The sequence below is a fragment of the Aythya fuligula genome, chromosome 9 (genome assembly GCF_009819795.1).
Source record: "Aythya fuligula isolate bAytFul2 chromosome 9, bAytFul2.pri, whole genome shotgun sequence".
In the NCBI taxonomy this organism is placed as follows: domain Eukaryota; kingdom Metazoa; phylum Chordata; class Aves; order Anseriformes; family Anatidae; genus Aythya; species Aythya fuligula.
In genome coordinates, this window is record NC_045567.1 from 8,203,647 (window position 1) to 8,225,960 (window position 22,314).

At 49.9% G+C, this 22,314-nt stretch overlaps 3 protein-coding genes across 4 annotated transcripts; all 3 read right to left on the minus strand.

The window, feature by feature from the left end:
- Positions 1-140: 140 nt before the first annotated feature.
- On the minus strand, positions 141-4,004 carry LOC116492644 (G-protein coupled receptor 35-like). 2 transcript variants are annotated; one of them, XM_032193495.1, is made up of 2 exons: positions 2,485-4,004; positions 141-1,152 (listed from the first exon to the last, which is right to left on the minus strand). In XM_032193495.1, the coding sequence occupies exons 1-2, from the start codon at positions 2,810-2,812 to the stop codon at positions 197-199; spliced, it is 1,284 nt and encodes a 427-aa protein (XP_032049386.1). In that variant the 5' UTR covers positions 2,813-4,004; the 3' UTR covers positions 141-196. The 2 variants fall into 2 exon arrangements, with proteins under 2 accessions (XP_032049386.1, XP_032049387.1); XM_032193496.1 differs by having other exon boundaries at positions 141-1,831.
- A 4,799-nt stretch (positions 4,005-8,803) lies between these two features.
- Positions 8,804-11,918, minus strand: LOC116492645 (G-protein coupled receptor 35-like). The gene is made up of 2 exons (XM_032193497.1): positions 11,740-11,918; positions 8,804-10,068 (listed from the first exon to the last, which is right to left on the minus strand). Exon 2 carries the CDS (start codon positions 10,054-10,056, stop codon positions 9,112-9,114), a length of 945 nt encoding a protein of 314 aa, XP_032049388.1. The 5' UTR covers positions 10,057-10,068; positions 11,740-11,918; the 3' UTR covers positions 8,804-9,111.
- A 1,584-nt stretch (positions 11,919-13,502) lies between these two features.
- On the minus strand, positions 13,503-18,855 carry LOC116492469 (G-protein coupled receptor 35-like). The gene is made up of 3 exons (XM_032193237.1): positions 18,852-18,855; positions 15,391-15,451; positions 13,503-14,632 (listed from the first exon to the last, which is right to left on the minus strand). Exons 1-3 carry the CDS (start codon positions 18,853-18,855, stop codon positions 13,663-13,665), a joined length of 1,035 nt encoding a protein of 344 aa, XP_032049128.1. The 3' UTR covers positions 13,503-13,662.
- Positions 18,856-22,314: the final 3,459 nt, after the last annotated feature.

Genomic DNA, 22,314 nt, shown 5'->3' on the forward strand with positions numbered 1-22,314 from the left:
CTGTGGTTGTCTGAATCAGGGCTGACTTTCATTTATCTGAATCTTTCCCATTAGCAGGAAGTTCCTCCATCACACTCACATAAAAAAAAAAAAAAAAAAAAAAAAGTTTCAACACTTTCAGTGTTAATATTGAGCCTTTTATTGAGTACCAGTTGCATATGGAGACACCAAAAATGTGTGCCGCATGCATTTTATTCTAATACGTGGGAAGATGAATTTCAGCATCTTCAGTGGATTCAGATTTGGACTTCACTAGCTTGGGAGATGCTTCCTTAAATTCCTTGTTTACAAAGTAGTAACAAATAGCATCGAGGCAGCAGTTTGTATTTGCAAGGACCGAGGCAAGGTGAACAAAGTTGTTAACCCTCTGTATGGCAGGGCAGCTGGAGCTGATGGAGTCCATTATAAAGCGAAGGAGATGTCCAAGGTAAAGAGGCAAAAAGCATATGGTGAACACTGCCATGTTTGCAGTCACAATGTAGGCAGCCTTCCTGATGAGCTTTTTCTCGTGACAGTTTTCATTCTTCTTTTTCAAGAGTTCTGCAATGACTTGTACGGAGCAATAAATCACAATGATCAGTGGTATGAAAAACCCTCCAATGATAACACACAGACCAGTTACTGAGGGCTTAACAGAGGATTTTTCGAAACAAAGTTCATCTTGCTCTCGATTCTCTATCATTTTAATAAGGGACATCACAGAGATGATGACTATCCAAAGAAATCCACATGCAAAAGATGCCTGCACTGGTGACCTCAGCACTTTGGCTTTCAAAGGATACTTGATGGCAAGGTACCGGTCGGCTGCCACGACAGTGATGATACTGGTGCTCATTAAGCGGTTTATGAAATAGCCACTTTCCAGAATCATACACCATCTACCTGCCTTCATGTGTTGGAAATTGGATAATGTTTTAAAAGGCAAAGTGAAGAGCAGCAAGCAGTCGGCCACAGCCAAGTTGACCATGTATACTTTGGTTTCTGTCCATTTTTTGAGCTTGCAGCAGAACACCCAGAGTGCCAACACGTTCAGAAAAATGCCCAAAATCAAAACTGGAATGTAAACACCCAGCTGGACAAGCGGGAAGTTTTCATAGACTGTGATACTGCAGCTGTTCTGGTTCATTGTGGTGATATTCAGAGGCACAGTTCCTGGAAAAGTGGATTAAACCTCTTAGATGCTAGACTCTTGACTAACTTGGTGATTAATTTGGGGAGCATTTCATGAGCCTCAGAACTTTACCGCAGTGAAAACTAGACTGTGGAGATGCTGCTGCGGAGCACAATTGTCTGCAGGTACCCAGTGGGATAAAGAAGGAGAGGGACCTCGGCCACGGAGGAGAGAAAAGCAGACTCACTGCATCCTGTGCAGGACAAACTGGTTGCAGAGGGCAACGCTGGAAAATGCTTGTGCCTCTGTTTTTGCCAGGCTCAGAACAGCCAGAAAAGGGGGATCCTGCAGCTGGGAGTTCTGTGGGCTGTTACAGCCTGTTTTTAATGAGAAGGGTATGCTTAAACCCAGGTCTCATCTCTCCCCTTATCGTGGTGCTCATGAGAAGCCAGCTGGCTTCCTCACCACTCAAAATGCTGTGGGAGAGATGCTGCAAAGGGACAACTGTCTTCTCCTTCAGTCCTGAGCTGTCATCACTTCTTATTAGTGGTAAGAGCAATTATTAGTACATCTCTTATTACTTCAGCTGCCACTGCATCCTTTATTCAGCGGTAATATTTAGTAGTTTGCAGGAAGAAGCAGAGTACCATGGGCTGCATGCTGCCTTCTAAGGACTCTGCAAATCGGTCTTAATCTCATGTTAGAGCAATCTGCCAAATTCTAAGGGGGGGGAAAAAAAAGACATAGCAAGAGTTGTGATCAGCAGCCATGCGAAATAAAGTAGTGAGCTGTACATATCTGGTCAGCCGGGTGTTTTCTTCACCCAGCGTGTAAGGGCTGTTGACCCGCCTGCTGCGGAGGAGTTAATGCAAGAGTATAATCTAGGTGTGACCCTTCACGGTCAGAAAAAATATGGGAGTTCTGTGATGTCTGTGGAGTTTCCTGCAAAGGAAACCTGGATCCATGTGTGCAGATTCTTGGGGCTCAAAAATATTCTGGGTTAAAAATCTCCAGGGCAGTGCCGCAGCGTCTACAAGAGCTGCATCTCTTGACCAGCTTTCAAAATCAATGCTGCCAAGTGATATTGCTGTGAGACCTCCTCTTCAGAGGGGAGGGAATGGGCTGTAGCTGATACCTGCAGCAGCCCTGTGTTCTGGATGCAAGGAATGAGTTTTGAGCAAAGGCTAAGACTGACCTTAAGCATCCAATGCACGTCTACTGTGGCCAATATCAAAAGGAGCCTTTGAAAATACAGTCTCCAGCCCTCTTTCCGTTTCTCTGCCACCATTTAGGTGTCCCACCATGGATAGGGGTAGGCAATGCCTTTTGCAACGCTCGAATAACCGTGTCAGCAAATAGCCAGGAGGAATTACCTGCTTGCTCGCTGTCCTCGGAGAGGTTGGCTGCTCCTCGACCCATTGCAGGGTGGCCTGCAGGTGCGATGATCCCTTGCAGCGCTGCTCCTGGCATGGGACCAGCAAGGTGCTCTGCGATGACCACTCGCTGGTGGCTGTGGCAGCAGCAAGGCTGGTGGAGGAAGCACCCCCGCCCGTCTTCAACGCATTTCCCCAGGGCTGAGCTTCCTCTGTTGCCACTGCCATGGCTTGTACCACCCCCTGTTGATTGAGGAGCCTGCCTGCCATGTGGCACCACAGCAGTTCTTCTGGTGATGGAGTGGCTTTGGGTTCTTCTTGGGTTCATTCAGCACCCAACGCCTCACTGGGCGATGCCCATCGGCCTTCCTCACCCACTTGGAGGGGAAATGTCCTGGAGGATCCCTGAGGTCCTCTCTCTGCCATCGGGACTGCCACACGCCATCACTGTGCTGAGCCCCGGGACAGAGCAGCCTCGGCTGGCCCCTGGTCCCATTCTCAGAGCTGTTGGAGAGGTGAGGGCTGTGGTTTGCAGACAGTTTTTCATAACTCAGTTTCAGTCTGAATCACGGTAAGTCTCATCTCCCATAGTCCTCCTCAGCCAGCAATTCTGAGAGAACGTGGCACCGTGACCTTGTGACCTGCCGAATTTGTGTCTGCTCTGGGGTGCAGATGCCTGCTGGCCAGGGGCTCCTTGGTGGCCATCCTATTGCAACCCCACCTGCAAGGAAAGCTCATCTGAGCTCTTGTTCAGCAAGTTCAAAGGCCCTGCTCTTGCTACCAGCTGTCTAGGGCAAACGCTTCCAGCTTTCTGGTTCTAAGATCTTAGGATCTGCTTCCAGGTCTAAGAGCAGCTTCTGGGGGTATTTGCGCACTGTCAGTCTGCACGTTACAACCCAACCTTTGAGATTAACTCCTTGCCGATGTACAGGCAGCATAGGACTTGGCTAAATACCTCTCCTAAGGTTTCCAGGCTTCTCTTGCCTTTCTTGTGGCTGCCCTTTGGAGAATGCTTATAGGTAGTTGCTGACCTATTAGTACACCCAGCTCTTTGATCCCTAACCACCATCATCTCCATGTCATGACCCTTGTTAGTGCTGTCGTTTTCAAAGTGATCCAGTTCCTGAGTTTTGATAGTTTCAGCAATGTACAGAAACCACTTATTTTTTTTCGGACAGCGTTTGAGGATGATGGACACTCCTCTGGTCCATGGCAAGGCAATCACTACCAGTATTAACCACAGGCAGTCAAAATCAACCCTGGAGGCCACTCAGTTGGTAGCATCCCTCCAGCACCACGCTTCCCATTCACAGCTCAGTGCTGCAGTCACCCTACACCAGGCGATGGCAGCTACTTCTGTCGTATGTCAGCCCTGAGAGGCTTCAAGGCAGGGACTGTCAGCAGGCACAAAGCAGGTGGCTGTGACATGCTGGTTCACCAGGATATGGCAGAGCAACTCAGCATCAGCTACAGGTAGGCAAAGCTACGACAAAGTGCAATCTGCAGAGACCTCGCATGGCTCCTGGAGGTTCCTGAACACCACCGGGTCAGGATCCCTGCAGTTTTCTGGCTGCCCATCAGCTGCTCCATGGCACACGTGGCCGCTCCCAGAGCCCTTCCTGCGTCCCCCTGCAGGTGTTACCACTTCTACCACAACCCAATGTGCTCGCCTGGCATTTTCTCCTGCCTCCGCAGCTCTCAGCCTGCATCAGCCCCGCGAGCTGCTACTACATGGCACGGCACCGATGACGCTCGTGCTGTTTTCTCACTTCCTCTCTGGCAGCTCTCCAGCAGTGAGGTCTGGGCGCTTACGGCATCGCTGAGTAGCAGTGCCAGGATGAAATGCATTGCAGCGCACACGGTGCTCCCCAGGGATGTTTACTGACACCAGCCTACCAGGGTCTTGGTGTCCTCTGCCTCCCACTGCTGGCACGTGGTGATGGGACAGGGCCTCAGGAGAGGCGAGGGAGGTACTGGTGTGCCCTCCTCATGGGCAGAGAGACACAGGGCACTGCCTCACCCTGTCCCACAGAGCCTCATCTGGTGTGTTTTCTTCCCTCGTTTTCTCACAGGAAGATGCAGTGTTGCAACAGCAGATCTTGACCACAATGAAACTATGGGTCTGGGAGCAGAGCACATGGGTCCTATTTTTAGCATGGAAAGCCTGTGAAATAGCAGCATTAGGTTAACAGCATCGGCCCCACGGTGTGACTGACCCTGGCTGTTGAGCCTGTTTCCCCTTTCCTCTTTCTTAGAGCCACACAGGAACTGAGCCGTGGCAGATAGTGTGCTCGGGGGGCTCTGTGCTGTGGCCCCTCCTGCAGCATCAGCACCCAAGGGCTCAGCCTGTGCATCTCTGTACAGATGCTACGGGGAGGGCACAGCAGATCTGGTGCTTCCTGGCTGACTTGGTGCTTGCAGGGGTCCCTTGGAGGCTGCTTGCATTTTTTGAAGGTTTAAATGTAAGCAGAAGGCAGTAGCTTTTGGCCTGAAATAGCAAAGTCTGTGTACCTTGGTTCATGCACCTGCAGAGGATACAAGAATTTGCAGAATCGCAGAGGTTAGGGATTGGAAGGGACCGTGACAGATCATCTAGTCCAGTCCCCCTGCTGGAGCAGGAACACCCAGATCAGGTCACACAGGAACGCGTCCATGTGGGTTTTGAATGTCTCTGCAGAAGGACACCACAGCCCCCTGGGCAGCCTGTTCCAGTGCTCTGTCACCTCACCATGAAGAAGTTTCATCTCACATTTAAGCAGAACCTCCTGTGTTCCAGCTTGCACCCATTGTCCTGTCATTGGATGTCACCAAGAAGAGCCTGGTTCCGTCCTCCTGACACCCACCCTTCACGTATTTATAAACATTTATAAAGCCACCCCTCAGTCTCCTCTTCTCCAAGCTAAAGAGACCCAGCTCCCTCAGCCTTTCCTCGTAAGGGAGATGCCCCACTCCCTTCATCATCCTCGTGGCTCTGTGCTGGCTCTCTCAAGCAGTTCCCTGTCCGTGAGCTGAGGGGCCCAGAACTGGATGCAATATTCTGGATGCAGTCTCACCAGGGCACAGTAGAGGGGGAGGAGAACCTCTCTCGACCTACCAACCATAACCACCCCCTTATGATACACCCCAGGATGCCATCGGCTTTCTTGGCCACAAGGGCACAGTGCTGGCTCACAGTCATCCTGCTGTCCACCAGGTCCCTTTCCCCTTCGCTGCTCTCCGGCCAGGCAGTCCCCAGCTTGTACTGGTGTCTGGGGTTGTTCTTGCCCAGATGCAGGACTCTACATTTGTCCTTGTTATATATCATTACATGTCTCCCTGCCCAACTCTCCAACCTGCTGAGATCCTGCTAGATGGCAGCACAGCCTTCTGGCCTGTCACCCACTCCTCCCAGTTTCGTGTCATCAGCAAACTTGCTGACAGCACACTCCATTCCCTCCTCCAATTCATTGATGAATATATTGAACAATACTGGCCCCAGTACTGACCCTTAAGGGTCTCCACTAGATACAGGCCTCCAACTTGATTCCGTTCCACTGACCACAACCCTCTGGCTCCTTCCCTTCAGCCAGTTTACAGTCTGCCTCACTACCTGATCGACCAGACCACACTTCCTCAGTTTAGCTGCGAGGATGCTGTGGGAGACGGTGTCAAAGGCGTTACTGAAATCAGGACAGGCCACGTCCACTGCTTTTCCATCCTCTATCCACCTGGTCCTATCTTCATAAAAGGTTATCAGGCTGGTCAAGCATGACTTCCCCTTAGTGAAGCCATGTTGACTGCCCCTAATGACCTTTTTATCCTTGATACACCTAGAGACAGCACCAAGGATAAGTTGTTCCATCACCTTACCAGGGACGAAGGTGAGGCTGACTGGTCTATAAGTTACCTGGGTCCTCCTTCTTGCCCTTTTTGAAGACTGGAGTGACATTTGCTTTCCTCCAGTCCTCAGGCACCTCTCCCATTCCCCACAGCTTACCAAAGATGATGGAGAGCAGCCTAGCAATTACTTCCACCAGCTCCCTCAGCACCCACAGGTGTGTCCCATCAGAACTCATGGATTTATGGATGTCCTGCTTGCTTAACCAGTCCTTAACCCAGTCCTCATCCACTGAGGTAAATTCCTCCTTTATTCCAAGTTCCTCCAGGGCCTCAAGGGTACGGGGCTCCTCAGGAGAGCCTCCAGCAGTATACACAGAAACAAAAAAGACATTCAGTAACTCCGCCTTCTCTTCTGTCACCAGGGCACCCACCTTGTTCATCAGTGGGCCTACATTGCCTCTAGTGTTAGTTTTATTGGCAGTGTATTTAAAGAAGCCCTTTCTGTTGTCCTTGACCCCTCTCGCAAGGTTTAATTCTAGGGAGGCCTTAGCTTTCCTAGTTTCCTCCCTACATCCTCTGACAACCGTGTTACGTTCCTCCCAAGTGGCCAGCATGATCTGTAGACTCTCCTCTTCCACTTGAGTTTGCCCAGCAGATTCCTGTTTAATCGTGCAGGTCTCCTGGTTCTCTTTCTTCACTTCCTATGTGTTGGGATGCTCTAATCTTGAGCTTGGAAAAAGCAGTCCTTGAATACTAACCAACTATCCAGGGCCCCTTTACCTTCAAATACCTTGTCCCATGGATGTTTAGGGAGGGTTGATTATGGAGAAAAAAAAAAAAAAAAAAAAAAAGCCTTGCAGGTGCTGTAACCTGCAAAACCTCAGGATCCTGAGTGAGCGGGACTCAGGTGCAGTGCACAGGTGTCAGAGTTAGTGGCTACGAATAGGAGGGTCTGGGTGAGTTGAGAGCCATCAGTTGTGCAGACAGGAGGTGAGGACAGTCCTGGATGGACCTGTACACAGCAGGATCAGAGCCAGCCCAGATTTCCCAGCTGCATGCACCTATTCTTCCCTCAGCACTGCCTCCAGCTGGATCCACCAGGCCCTTCACTTCCAGCTTTGGCCCCTTTCCTAGGCAGTGCTAGTGTGGTAACTTTTTAGGAATGAGACAGTAATGCAGGAATGCATGTGGACCCCTGTGTTTTTCAAAGAGATTTTAAAATTTGTTTAAAGGCTGTGTGGTCTTGCTGGGTCCAACTCACTTACAAAAGCAACATGTGAAACTATGATAACAAGTAGAAAATCCACAACTGAAGCCAGGAGACCTTTCCCTGTGAGGCAAAGGGCTCTTGCTGACTTTAACAGGCATCGCTTACACAGTAAGAGCAGTTTGCACACTTTTTCCACTACTTCTATTTTGTTTTTCTTCTAGCGAAAGAATATTTACTGTTTCTAAGCCTTGGAGCACTTTAGATTTTACAAAAAGCTCAGAAAAGCACTTGGCACTGGTGAGCTTGGACCTCGAGAACTATGTTCAGTTCTGGGCCCCTCATGACAAGAAGGAGCTCCCGGAACATGTTCAGAGAGGAGCAGTGAAGCTGTTGAAGGGACTAGAAGACAAGACATAGAAGGAGTGACTGGGGGAACTTGGGTTGTTTAGGCTGGTGAAGAGGAGGCTGAAGGGAGACCTCATCACATTCTGTAACTACCTGAAAGGAAGTTGCAGCGAGGTGTGCTCTTTCAGGCCACCAGGCTCTTTCTCAGGTGACAGGTGATGGTATGTGAGGCAAACGGCCTCAAGTTGTACCAGGAGAGGTTTAGATTGGGTGTAAGGAAAATTTCTTCATGGAAATGGTGGTTAAGCATTGGAACGGGCTGTCCAGGGAGATGCTGTCCCTGGAGGTATATAAGAGACACTTGGATGTGGCACTTACCGATATGGTTTAATGGTGGACTTGGTAGTGTAACACAATGGTTGGACTTGATGGTCCTAATGGTCTTTTCCCTGTTCACTGTGTAAATTATCCTATGATTCTATGCTCCCCTCTAACCAGACAGGACACTCATTAAAGATTTGACCCTGTTGAAATATAGCAGAAAGCCTTCACCAGGGCTTATGGAAGTCATTTAAGTGATGTGAGGTCTTCACAGCTTTATACTTGATACACACATGCTATGTTGTGCTCCTAAGGGTCTGTTATGTGGCCCACAATACTTTGCAGTAATAGCTTTATTTACATCCACAATGATTTTTGTCTTACAAATGTCGAGGTGTTGCTGTTAGCTAATAAACGTGTTACATGGCGGGAATAGGAGAATGGTGTCATGCCACTACCTGACTCCTGTGGTTTACCCCATGCACAGTGATAGTTGCATCCTGGTCATAGCTGTAGGCATTGACATTTTATAGCTAGGTGGGAAACTACCACTGCACAGGTTACTTCTTTGATGTGAGTGACACAGGCATACTAGGCTTGACATTGTATTACAGTGGTTTTACCTTTTTTTTTTTTTTTTTTTCTTTTTCCTCAATGACCAAAAGTTACAGTGGTAGAAGTGGTTTCTTTCATTGCTGTAAAGGTGCTAAGTTTCTTATGTTTAGCTGCATGATATGTACAAATAAGCACGTGGCCAAAACAATGGCCTTATCAGCTGTTCTCCATACCATGTGGAGCTCCCTCTTGACTAGGAGACCCCTTTTTGCAGGTATGCCTATACCTAGGATTGCAAATACTGTAGGTAGCCCCATTCCCTCAAAACTTCAGCAGCACTGTGGCTCTTGACATCTATAGTGCACTAAACCTTTTTTTTATAACATCACTTCCTCAGTGGGTTGCTGTAACTCTTGGCTTTGATTCACCTTAGACCTCTTCAATATAAAAGTGGGGAGCAGAGAGGAAAATTCCTGAAATTCCTTGGCTGCAAAGTAATAGCAAAATGCATCCAAGCAGCAGTTGATATTAGCTAAGCATGAAAAAATCTGAATAGAGATTCTAATTTTTGAGAGCGGAGAACAAGCTTTAGCAACCTCTGCTATGAACCGCAGGAGCAGTGTGATGTAGATAGGTGAAAAACATATGGTGAACACACACAGATTCACAGAAACAATGTGGAGCGCTTTCTGGATTAACTTTGTCTCATGAAAGCTGCTGGCCATCTTCTTTTTGAGACATTTGATGACTTTTACTGAACAAAAAATTATAATCGTTAGAGGAATAAAAAATCCAAAGGAAATGGAGACTAATGTTAAATACTTAGGTTCAGTAGAAAGTCTCTGAATGCAATACTTTTCTTTACTTTGAAATTTTTGCTGGTAGTAGGAATAAATCATCTGTATTATCCAAAGACACCCACAGACAGAAGCTGATTTCCATGGGGATCGAAGAGTTTTTGCTTTTAGAGGGAATATGATTGCAATGTATCGATCGATTGCAATCAGCATGATGATGTAGATGCTCATAGGCCTGTTTGTAAAATATATCATCTGTACAGCAAAACACAACTCGTCTTTGGGATGTTTGTTGTTGGTAAAATATATCATGAAAGGCAGGGCAAAGAGCAGGAAACAATCTGTGACCATGAGGTTGAGCATGTACACCCTGGTCTCAGTCCAGCTCTTGAGTTTGCAGCAGAAGACCCAGAAGGCGACTGTGTTCAGCACAAACCCAAAGGAGAGGACTGGGATGTAGATGATCAGCTGAAAGTGCAAAATACCGTTCTGCAGCACGCTGTTGATATCAGTGCAGTTCTCCATGGCAGGCTGTCCCTGCAAGAGAATGGTGCAGGTGAGAGACCGAGCTCAGGGACGGGTCCCCTGGGACGGGTCCTGCTGCAGTGCCCTCGCTCATGGCCCTGCGGCTCCTCGCCCCCCTGCACCACGCGCGGGGGCTGTTGGCAGGACGAGGTGCCACACAGCACTCCCCAGAGCTCTGCACATACAGCACAGGGGTGTCTGGGGAGGGCGCACGGGCAGACCCGCAGGGCTGACGAGCTCAGTGGCTCGCCGGCACGCCATGTCCCTCGGCCACCAAAGCAGCACTGTTCTCTGCCAGCTGACCCGAAACTGCAGAGTCAAACCCCTCCTGCAGCTGCTGCGGGGTGGCAGCCTCCCTCTGACCTCAGGCCTGGCTTGCCCTCCCTCCAGCCTTCTTTCAGGGTTTTGGCAACAGCAGAGAGTCTCCAAAACAGGCTGACAATTTCATAGTCCCTATTGGAGAGATACTGTCTCTCTTGCATTAAGGCAGCTCACAGCAGAGCTGGGCAGCATTCCCCTTTCGCTTTCCAAGACCCTTGCCTTGCTGTCAAAGCCACCCCATGGGCTCGGTGGGTCTTGTCAGGCCCATGGACCCACACAGGACTCTAGCCCCTCTGGCTGTGGTGTAGCCCTGGTGGCTTTGCTCCTGGGGGTGGCCCCCAGCACCCACCTGCTCCTCCTGGGGGCAGCAGGGAGGAATGGCCCCTCACGGGCACTGCCAGCTGGTCTCAAAAGACAGAAGGGAAAATGAGCACACCTGTCTGATCTCAACCTTTGAAATAGGAAGCCAAAATGCTACCAGAGCAAAAGACACGAATCCAAGACTTTAGCCTATCTCCTGGTATTCCTTTAAATAGTGCAGGGCAGCTGCTAGCAGCAAAGATACCGTGGAGGATGAATCAGACTCAGTATGCAGCTTGCAAGAAAGAGTATACAGTGAGGCAGAGAAAGAAAACACACAGATTCCTGTCATCTCTTGTAAATACATTGCCTTATAAGTCAGCGCTTTCTGAGTCTTAATATCTAAACTGCAGAGCAAGCGTATGACTGCATGAACTAAGTGAAATGTTTTTAGTACCTGTGACTGGGAGCCGGATCCAGCAATGTCAGAAGAAAGTTCAGCACCTGCCTGAGCACCAGAGCTGGTGTAGCATTACAGAAATACCAGGACATTGCAATTTTCAGGGTGGAATTAATGAAAGGACTACCATGCAACCAGTGTCCTGTTTTTCCTGAGCTGCCAGCTTCCCAGGTCCTACCACATCCCCTCCAGCTGTTCCCTGCCAGCCTACTGCGACCACCCTGCAGTGGCAAAGCCACTCTCTGCATGCACAGAGCTGCCCCAAGTAGCAGCTGAGCCCCTCAAATCCCTCACGAGCCTTCTGAGCCTGCAATGATCTCCCAGGTCTCCTGCTTTGGCATGCCTGGAGCAGTGTCCCTATGCTTGCAGCAGGTGCACAGTGAGAGGCACTGGTACAAGCCCACAGCAAGGGATGGAAACCTCCCCGAATAGCACATGTGGGTGCCAAACAGCAAAGCACAACATCTGTGAAGGCAGGAGGAAGCCAAGGCAACTGCGTGCCGATGTATGATATCAAGGACAGCGCTGGGTAGCGCTTCATTCCCGAGCTGAGGAAACAGAGCACACTGCCACACACCTGTGCAGGAAGAATGAAAAGTTACCTGCTTCTTGTGGGGCTGCCTGCTGGGTTTGGTCCTTGGGAAGGTCGCAGTGGCAGAGATCTGCCGAGGTTGTGGGTGCAGGATGATGCTCTGTGCAGGGCACGGCCACCCAGGAGGCTGCTGACAACAGCTCAGAAGAGCTGAAGCACAGCAATGAACTCTTGTTCTCCAAAAGTGCTTAATTTATTACCTCCTCTTTGGGACAGTCAAATCTCTGGTGCCCTCTGTTGTTCCTCTCGCATCTGCTCAATGCTTCACCATTGGTTTCTGCACCCAGCCTACGTGCCCTCCGTCCCACCCTCCCACCCCACCCAAACAAGCAATTAAAATTTAATATTTTCATTTGTGGGAAAACAAATCCTTTCTAAAATCAAACCCGTAATGGTTGCAAATTGCCCTTCTGGCAGCAAAAGGACCCCCCGGGAGCCCAGCATCCCGTGCAGCCTCTAGTGCGGCCATGGAGCGAGCCCTGGGCAGGTGGCACGGGGGGCAGCAGCTTTTCGGGGGGGGGAGGCACGTTGGTTCCTGCACCCCCGTGGTGGTGGGCCGAGGGTGAGGGTCCAAGCGTGCTTCTCTTTGGTTTCTTTGCATGATGGGGCGCAGGTGTGACAGGCCTCTGCCCTCTAAATGCTGCTTATTGGTGTCATGGGAAAGCCCCTGCCAGTAGTGACAGTCTCCACCAAGACTCGGACAAGAGAGAGGAAAGTGAACTGTAGGTGTGAGGAACGTGTCACGACCTTTGGAAGCTTGTTTAACAACATCCTCGGGGTATTTTTACAGTCTTTGTGATGACTTCATGGGCCTTTAGCATCCGTCAGTCCTGCAGGGGAGGTCTGACTCTCAAATCCAGTCACCTACACCGCCGCGTGTGCCTAGCTCTCATAAGGCACTGCCTGGGCAGCCCGTGGCAGCAGGGTTAGGGATTTAAGTATTTAGAGAGAAAAAAGCCCAGTCCTAAGCAGCATTTAAGCAACATGCTGGGGATCATCCCCCTCCCTGTCCTCCCCACTGACTTTTCTATGCTGCCGACTCATAGGACAACCACATTTCACCCACAGGAACTTCAGAGGTGGCAGCGTGGGTAGGCTGCAGAAACCTGGACACAGCTGGGACCCCTCTGCTGCTGCCAGGGACCTGGGGACCAGCCTGGTACCACAACACAGACCCAGGGAAAAGCGGTGCCTGGGTGGTGAGGGTCCAGGCAGGGCTCAAAGGGCCCCTTTCTCCCCAGAGGTGGGGAGCAGCATCCCCCCAGGGACAGCCACTGTAAGGCTGGGGCTCAGGAGGGGAGCCAGCAGGAGAACCCCAGTCTGAGATCTGTGCTCTGTGCCTTTATGGCAGTGGCCATGGCTTGTTTTCATCCTTAAAGTGCTGCTGCACATCTGTCTGACCGGCCAGCTTGGAGGGGGTGAGCAATCAGCGGAGTCTGGGCTGTTTTGTAGGTGCATGCACTTAGGCATACAGTGGTACCACCTGAATGCCCTCACCCCAATGTGGTAAAAATAAATTGGCCTATTCTAATAAGGTAAACAATCTGAAATGCACAGTGGGGTAAAGCACTATGCATTATATTGTGCCGGCAATAAGGTTAAGTTGTCTTTAGCTGCAAAATGAAATAAAATAGGGTGACACACTTGGTCACCTGTCTCCCTGTAAGAGTAACAGATAGGTGCTAGAAGGAAGCCGTGTTACCGAACAGCTGTCACATACTTGCTTTTACACCTCTGTATGAAACAACTTATTTGTTTAATAGCCACGTAGAATTAAAAATTACAAATAACTTGGTAATGATAGACATAACAAAGCTGTCCCTGGAACGAAAGGGCAATGCTTATCCCAGTAACACTGAAGCTGTACGTTCTCTTGGCATTGCATTTTTTTTGGTGGTGGTGGTGGTTTGGTTTGTATTCTTCTTCCTTTCCTTTAGCAAGTATTTATCTGCAAGGATTGGGTTTGATTTGTTTTGTCAGTGCTGGATTTAGGCAGCAGAATGGCTTCTTGGAATTCCTTGGTCACGAAGTAGTAGCAGACGCTGTCCAGGCAGCAGTTGGACGTGGCAATGCACCTCGTCAGGGCAAAGAAGTCCATCATGACCTGCCTCAGGAAACAGCTAGTTCCAACATACTCCATTATGAACCTGAAAAGTACCCCAAGGTAGGCTGGCAGAAAACATATTAGAAACACAATCAGATTTGTATAAATAATGTAAAGAGCTTTCTGGATTAATTTCTCTTCCATTGAATTTGTCTTCAGCTGTCTCTTAAGCTTCCTGATGATTTCTATGGAACAAAAGGTCAAGGTTGCTAATGGAAGAGAGAAAACGAAGAAAGTGGAAAGCAGGGTCTGAGCAATGGGTATGGTGGCATCTTTCTCAAAACAGAAAGTAGCATGTCTCTTTTGAAATCTTAAGGTTGCACCGATGATAACAGAGACCCACAGAAGCCCACAGAGAAGGGCAGCTTTTGATGGAGACCTGCAGGTCCTAGCTTTCAGGGGGTACTTTATGGCAATGTATCGATCAATGGAGATAAATGAAACGACATAGATGCTCACTACCATGTTGATAAAATACATTGCCTCTATAAACTGGCAGAGTTCATCTCGGACTGACTTATTCCAGATCAAATAAGCCATGAAAGGCAAGATGCAGATGATGAAGCAGTCAGCAAAAATTAAATTGATTGTGTACACCCTGGTTTCCGTCCACTTCTTTATTTTGCAGAAGAACACCCACAGAGCAAGGGCATTAAATATCGATCCAAAAGAGAAAATGATGATATACAGAGCAAATTCAGTGAGACGGACGTGGCGATTCACTTCTATATCTGTTACACTGCAGTTGTTGGACTCATTCATTGTCCTGGTGTGTGGATGGCATGTGATGTTATGAGACCTGAAATGGGGAAAAAATGGTTAAGACTTTTCTCCTACCTCTTAACAGATGCATGGCTTCTATAAACAAAAGGTATTTATTTAAATATTTACACTGTTATGAATGTGAATTTGAGTCTACATACACAGCTGTCTCAGACAGCCTGTAACTGGGATGCATCCTTGCGTCAGGCTCTGTTTATGCTTACTCAGTTTATGAGTAAATATCTCAGGATGCACTTCCAATAGGACATGGCAGGCAGCCCCTATTAAATAGTGGACTCTCAAGTAGGAGAGGGGAATAGCACTCAGACTAGAACCCATGGATAGCGGGGGCATGCTGTGACAATGTGAGCACTAATTCTTTAAGCCAGTCTGTGCAGATGAGGCAAAAAGACTCAACTTGGTTTTGAGCTAGGCAGGGACTGCAGCAACCAGTGCTAAAGTCTAGCATAATCCATGAGCAACACCTCTTCTAACAGGTCTGCTGGCTTCGGAGGCAAGGGGTAGACTTGGTGGGCACCATCATGTTCTGGCCCTTATTGGGCAGGTTTCTGTGCCTTTGGGTTGCCTTGCAAACCTGGTGCTCCTGCTCCAAGCTGAGGAAAACAGAGCTGAATCTGAGTCCTTCATCCCAGAGGCATGCTCAAAACCCTACAGGCATGAGTGAGACACGCTGCTCTCCACCTCCTTGGCAAGGAGGGAAAGATTAACATAATTTTAGGCCCATTCATTCCAGGAGAGAGTACGAGTCTACAGATATAAAGCAGAAAGACTTACCCAAAAGAGGAAGCACTGGTGCAGAACAAGGAGCTGCAAATAAGGGCTTTATAGATGGTTCCTTCTCAAGGTAAGCATCCAGGCTGCCTTGTGAAACTTGTAAGCAGTAGGTCCTGAGCCTCTGTCACACCAGCTACTAGATGCTTCACAAGAGCATTGGTTGTGTGAAGAGTATCAGGGGCTGATAAAAATCAGTTTTTATCACGCTCCATCCTGTTCAGAGTAGCTCTGTGCAATGTGCACCTATTCTCTGAATTGGTGATTCTGGGCATGTCACTGAATTTCTGCTTGCATCTTGATGTACACTGGAAAGAATGCAACTTTTTGATTTCAAGTATTTCCCACTCTAATGGGAGAGTGGAGGGGTGAGGAATCTGGTGGAATCCTGCAGCTCTCAGAGAAGCAGGGGGACACCACGATGAAGACACCTGGTTAAGCAGTTAGTTGCCTGTGCAAGCCATGCAGACCTTGTGGTCAGATGGTAAGGACACTGCCTCCAAGGTCAGGCTTCAGCTCTGCTGTATCTGATTGACTCACAAATAACACAGATGCTGGGGGGTTAGACAAGTGTGATGGACACCAGCAGACATTAATGTGACTCCTGCAGAGAGCTCTCAGCTAATTGCTGCATGCTGAGGTCTGGGTGTCCCAACACACCTCGCTGCTTGCAGCCTGCGCCCTGGGAGCAAACTGCTAGGTGTCACCCAAGGAAAACCTCTCTGAACCACATCAAGTAGCAGCAGGGAAACACCTTCATCCAGGGATAAACTGCCACGCCCCTAAGCTCACTACCTGCAGGAGCAGTAAGTGGCTTTGCTGGTGTGGCTGATGCCCAGGTTGCTTTGCACTGACCCTGGTGCTGCCACACCGCTAGCAGCAGCTGAAGTATGATGTAGGCAAACTGTGCTGGTGTGCTCTGCAGTGTGAAAGGGCTCTGGCAGACATCGGCTTTGGTGCTCAAGGTGTGGCCCAATTGCAGTTCCCAGCATCTGCTATCTGCCCTGCAGCTCAGGGCTTGCAAGTGCTCCCTGCCAGGAGGAATTCGAAGGCTGGCAGGGAAGAGGGAGGAAACAAGCAGAGGGTTTTAAAGCAGGTCAGGCAGCACAGATAGGATATGGTTGAACATTTTGTGTCTTCAAGGAGATGCTGTTTGATAAGCTAGCATATCCTGTGGCTGGTGCAAATGCTTAAGTGAGGCCAGAGGAGATGGCTGCAGTAACAGAGCAACCTGCAGTTGTGAGAAAAGGACAGAGAGAGCTGTAAAACAGCAGCTCAGTGCTGCTGGAGGACCAGGAGCAGGATGGGGCTGGAACGACAAAGCCACCGGTACAGTGTAGCATGTCCTCCAAGGTTTGCAAAGAGCTGGTCAGCCTCTGTCCCCCACCATGGGAACTGGTGGCTGCCTGGGGAAGAAGGCCAGAGCTGGCCTAATTTTTCTCCAGCTCCTTCCAGACCTCAAACAGGGAGCTTGGAGGAAGAGAAGTGAGTCGGAGGCTGGAGACCCAGTGGGTGTCACAGCAACACTGGAGTGGCCAGCACCCAGCGGAATGCCTGCAGAGAAGCAGCAGCACTGGAGCATGCACCCTTGCATGTAAAATCCTCCTTCCTTCTTGCAGGGGGTGCTCAGAAGTAAGTGGGTAGCACAGGAACAAAGGGTAAATGTGGTGGATGAAATGAGTAAAGACAGCACAGGGGCTGAGGGGGGGTCTGCTGGGGTGGGTGAGGAAGGGACCTGGGACCGGGCAGAAGGAGAGAAAGAAGGAAAACGGGATGGGAAGGGTAGGGTGCAGCTCAACCTCTGCTACACCTCTGCCTTCGTGGGAGAATGGATGATAAACACAACTGAAAGCAGAACTGTCTACATCTGCAGCAACTGCCCTGAATTGGACCAAGTCGCCTGATAAATGGGATGAGTAGCTGTCAGCAAAGATTTAAGAAATATGCTACATGGGCAGGAGGCTAGACTTGGCCTGGACAGCACTTCAGAAGGGTGCTGATGTAACCTGGGCACTGCAGGGAGGGAAGAGTGGCCAGAAGGAATGAAAGAGCCCTAGTTGAGGGTCCTGCCCAGCACTGAGGTGCAGGGATTTTCCTCTCTGTTTCAAATAGCGTAAAGAAACCTGGGCACTGCCTGAGCTAACCCTGTTGTTCAGAGCTCTCTCAAACACGATAAGCTGAGGCACAAAACTCTTACGAAACCCATATTCTTTCAGGCTTATCTCTCAGCACATCCCTTGACCTGAAGGGCTGGGCATGTGACTGCCTTCTTCTGCAGCAGTAGAAAAGCACACCAAAACCTGTGCTTTGCTCTGCAAGAATGGTCTTGAGGACGGCCACCTGTAGTTGTTATTTAACTCTGGAAGTCATTTTTTTTTAACTTTTAGACTAGTTCTGATGCCTCCTGCCCAAGATGGAGAAACTAATAGTCCTTTCCTCCCCACCTCCTCATCCTCTGTGACTTCACCAACTGGTTGTGAAGTGCCCAAACTGGTCCATGAAAAGGATGCTGGGAGGTAAGTCAAACCAAGGAAAACAGCAAGGTGGTCATCCTAAACACAGAACTGCTTCAAAAGACCCTGGAAGGGGATGCAAGGGTTCATTTAGACAGGAAAACAAACAAACAAACAAACAAACAAACAACAACAAAAACAACACTTCTGGAATCACTTATCTCCCATGGTGGGAAGAATTTAGTTTCCAGCTGCCAGATGCTGTTGGAAAGTAACGTGCTGTGATCTTCCTGAACACCCCAGAGTAAGAACAGAGAAGTCTCAGCAACAGCAACCTGAACAGGTCCCCACAGGAGGGACTGCACTAGGGTGGCAAAATGCATCCTCCAAAGGGTGCCTCCTCCACATCCTCCCAGCCACAGCAGGCCCCTGAGCAGCAGTTCATGCAGAGCAAGAGAGAAAGAAGCAAAAAGTGATGTTACCTGTGGGTTTAATGCCACAAAATCAGCCGCAGGTCCCGCTGGCAGCAGGGCATGTGGGGTGTGCGCATCCCTGCCTGGAGGAGCAGCGTAGGAGGCCAGGCACAGGCTGCACAAGGGCAGGTGTCTGCACCAAGGGCTCACAACTACTTGAAGGCTTCTATAGCACCTCCTCCTGCTGCGTGGGAGAGGATCTTATGTCAGCTTGGTCCTGAACATCAGACAACCTGCTGACCAAAGGTCTGCAAGGCTTTCCAGTGTGGGCTCCATGCTCATTCTGCGCTGCCTAAAATGCTGTGCTCACTGGCTAGCGGGGATACTGGGTGAGTGCAGAGCTGAAATGCTGTGGTCAAACCTTAACTAGACAAAACCAGGAAGCTACAGCGAGCTATAGTTAGCTCGCTTGTGCAGCTGGATGTACACTGAATTGGAGGAGGGAGAGAGGGCTGTAAGCCCCAAAGGGCTCGCTAATAGGCTATTTAGCTGGTGTGGATAATCACTGTGCAATAGAGCTGGCAGGGAGCTGTCTCACCCATAATCAGTGTGTAGTAGAGCTGGTAAGGAGTTGATCACTGCCCGCTGTAATGCCTTACAAGCTGCTTTACATGTGGTCAGTCCCCAGCCTGGTGTCTGGGGTTGTTCCTCCCCAAGTGCAGGACCTGGCACTTCCCCATGTTGAGTCCCATGAGGTTCCTGCTGGCCTGTTCCTCCAGCCTGTCCGGATACCTCTGAATGCTGGCACATCCCTCCTGTGTATCAGCTGCTCCTCTTGGTTTTGTGCCATCTGCAGACCTGCTGAGGGTGCGCTTTGTCCCAGCAGCCAGGCTGCTATGGTTTGGCATCTTCATAACTTGGCCCAGCTTTGACCTCCAAGGGACATCCCTGTGGACTGGCCTCCAGCTGGTCTCTGTGCTGCTCAACGCAGTGCTTGGAGCTCAGCAGCCCAGGCAGTTTTCAGTCCAGCTCACGGCCCATTTCTCTAGACCACACTTTGCCATTCTGCTTACGAGGCCATCACAGGAGACAGAAAGGCTTTCAACACTGAAGTTCAGAGCAAGCACTGCCACTGCTCGCTCCTCACGTCCAATAGCATGTCACCTACTCAGATGTGGCTATCTATATGGTTATCAGGCATAGTTTTGTAAAACCAATCACCTTCTTGTCCTCAGTAGGTTTTGAAATTATTTACAAGATGATTTCCTCTGTCTGCTTGGCAGAGATTAGGGTGAGATGGACTGTGGTTCTCCGGATGCTGTTTCCTGCCTTTCCTGGAGAGAGGGAGAGCATTTGAGTAAGCCAGCAGTGCCAGAGGGAAGAGCACACCAGGACTGCCTGCTCACATGCACACCTGGATGGAAAAGGAGAGGAGAAGAGCAGCAGAAGAAAATGCCTTTGGGCAGGGAAGAAGAAAGGAACAGGGTAAGCTTTCCTGTGGAAAATGCCAACTCCACCTCTACATGCTGCTGTTCCCAAAAATCTGGGTATGGTGCAGTGCTTTGTGCCTGGGACAGGAGCAGCTACAAACAGAAATGCTGCACCTTAGTGTCTGCGTGCTGCAGCCTCTTGACGCTGTGGAGTATTTGCGGTGACAGAGGGGAAGCAGAAAGGAGGTGACACGTGTCACTGGTAGATAAGGTTGTGAGCTCTGAACTGCTGAGAGGAAAAAAGCCACAGGCTGGTGGGGAAGCGGACAAGTAACAGCTCCCCACGGCTTTGTGAGAAGTGATGCTTCAGGGTAACAGTGGCCTTCAACGTCATAATGGAAAGGCTGCAGTGGAAACCATCACAGCAGGGTGTTTCCCTTCCAGGGGAAACTTACAGATAAGCGTGTTGGTGTCCACAGGGTGATAAGATGGTGTGGAGATGAGTCCCATCAGTGCTGGCTCTGCAGAATCCCGGCTGCCGCTCCAGGGAGCCAGGCTGCCCCTGCCTGGGGGGGTCACACCCATAGCCCTGTCGTGGAGACACTTCGGGGGGCACAAAGGGGCGCTGCTGTGGTGGACAGGGCCAAAATCACCCCTGGAGCTCCTCTTCAGTTCTGCTCAGCTCACCTTCCCGGCCTGCCTGCCAGTTATGTGTGTGAGGACACCTCTGTCTCAGCACTGCCAGGATGAGGACACAGGGCCTCCTGGGCAGCATTCGGCAGCACAGCAAGTTGTTCTGCCAAAAAGCCTGAGTGGGACCAAGAAACAGCCAGCTTGCCCCACATACGCATCCTCAACCACGTCCTGTCGCTTCAACTCGACTGACAGAACCGGGCTGCAGCGAGCAGCTTGCCCCAGCCGTGCCCACCGTCTGTCACTCCCACAGAGGTCCCCTCCCCAGACAGGTGGGCACAAGTGCTCTGGTTTCTCCTGCTCCCTGTGTTTGTGGGGAAATTGAAGCCGTCAGCCTCAGCCCTCCCCATGCCGATGGTGCCCATGCTCATTCTGACATGCGTGCTCGTTTGTGGCCCTGCCGTGCGAGGCAGGATGGGGGGAGCGGTGACTCACGAGTCACAGGGCTGCCACCCACCTACATGTCTCACCGCATGGCGGTGGCCTCGAAGCTGCTGTGTAATGGGGCCGCCCACATGGTGGGTGCCTGGCCTAGTCACGAGTTCCCCTGTGGGGCTCTGAAGGCAGTTTGGGGGAGGTGGGGGCAGAAATGCAGTCCCTAGTGAGACATGGTGCTGTTCAGGGCCAGGGGACGACGCACCCCTGTGTGAGCAACCTGTCTGGGCCACATGGCAGCTTTGGGTGTTGGGAAGAACAGCTTTGGGCTGAGGAGGAGAGCAGAGAGCAGGGTCTTTGATACTGACTTTGCAGTGGCTGGACTGCTCTGCTCTATGCCAGCTACCCGTGAAAGCTCTCCCGGTAGTCTGGAGGATGGGTCGCCTCCTGCCCACACCAAGCAGGGCAGCACTTTCAGCAAGTCCTGCCAGCGCTCGGCATGGTGCCACAGGACAAGGCTCAGGCAAGCTTCACCAGGAGCAGTTTGCCTGCTCCAGCATACAGGGAACTTCAGTGCATGAAATAAAACCAGGAAAATCCACCTCTTGTTTTCTCTGGGGGGTGAGGGGAGCTCCTCAGTTCATCTGTACATTTTCTTGGCATTTTTCATCAGTTTCCTACCAAATCCCAGCACAGGAAATTGCTAAACTAACAGATTAGATCTGTTTGTGTGTTGCTAAAATACAATGCTCTGAACGGGACTAGACTGTGTGGTTTTAGCTGTGGTGTTAAATGGGAGGAACGCCTATATGGGATGATGCAAACCTTCTTGTAACAAATTGGGTGACCTTTGAGGGCACCATTTAAGAACTAACATACTCTTAGTGTTTTTGTTTTGTTTTGTTTTTAATTGTTATTTTTCCCTCTCCACTCCTCAACCATGTGTTTATAACCTGAAAGGTCACTTTGCAGTGTAGTCATTTAGTTGTGGAGGGACTTCAGCCTGAAGGGCACTGATGATCTGTCCTCATATGCGTGGAAGTCACACCTAACAGTAATTCAGGATGGAGGCACTTGAGTGATGCATTGTTACAGCATTAGACAGGTGGGGTATGGCTGCAGCTGCCCCCTGAACAAAGCATAGCTGGGTTTACAAACAGGGATCTCCTTACATCTGTGTGTCACCCACTAAAAACACTTCTGACTCATTTTGCTTCCAGGTGCCCTGTTCCAGGCTGGTGACAGCTGATGAGCTCAAGAGATCCAGCAGATTTTTCTTCCTCTTTCTCTCAATTGCATGACAAAAATAAATAAATAAATACATAAAATACTAAAAATCAGCTCCTCCTAAGCTGATTTCTCCTCAGCCTCGGAGGAGCAATCACTCCTACAATACAGCCCATGTGAGGACTAGAGGCTTCTGCTTATATTTTTGGACTTTGCTTATGGTTGCTGTCTTCTGAGCATGACTGGAATGGAATACACTGAAAGACAGATAGACTTAAAAACAAAGGTGTCCTTAATGCTCAGTGCCCTCTGGATTCATTGCCCTCATCATCCTAT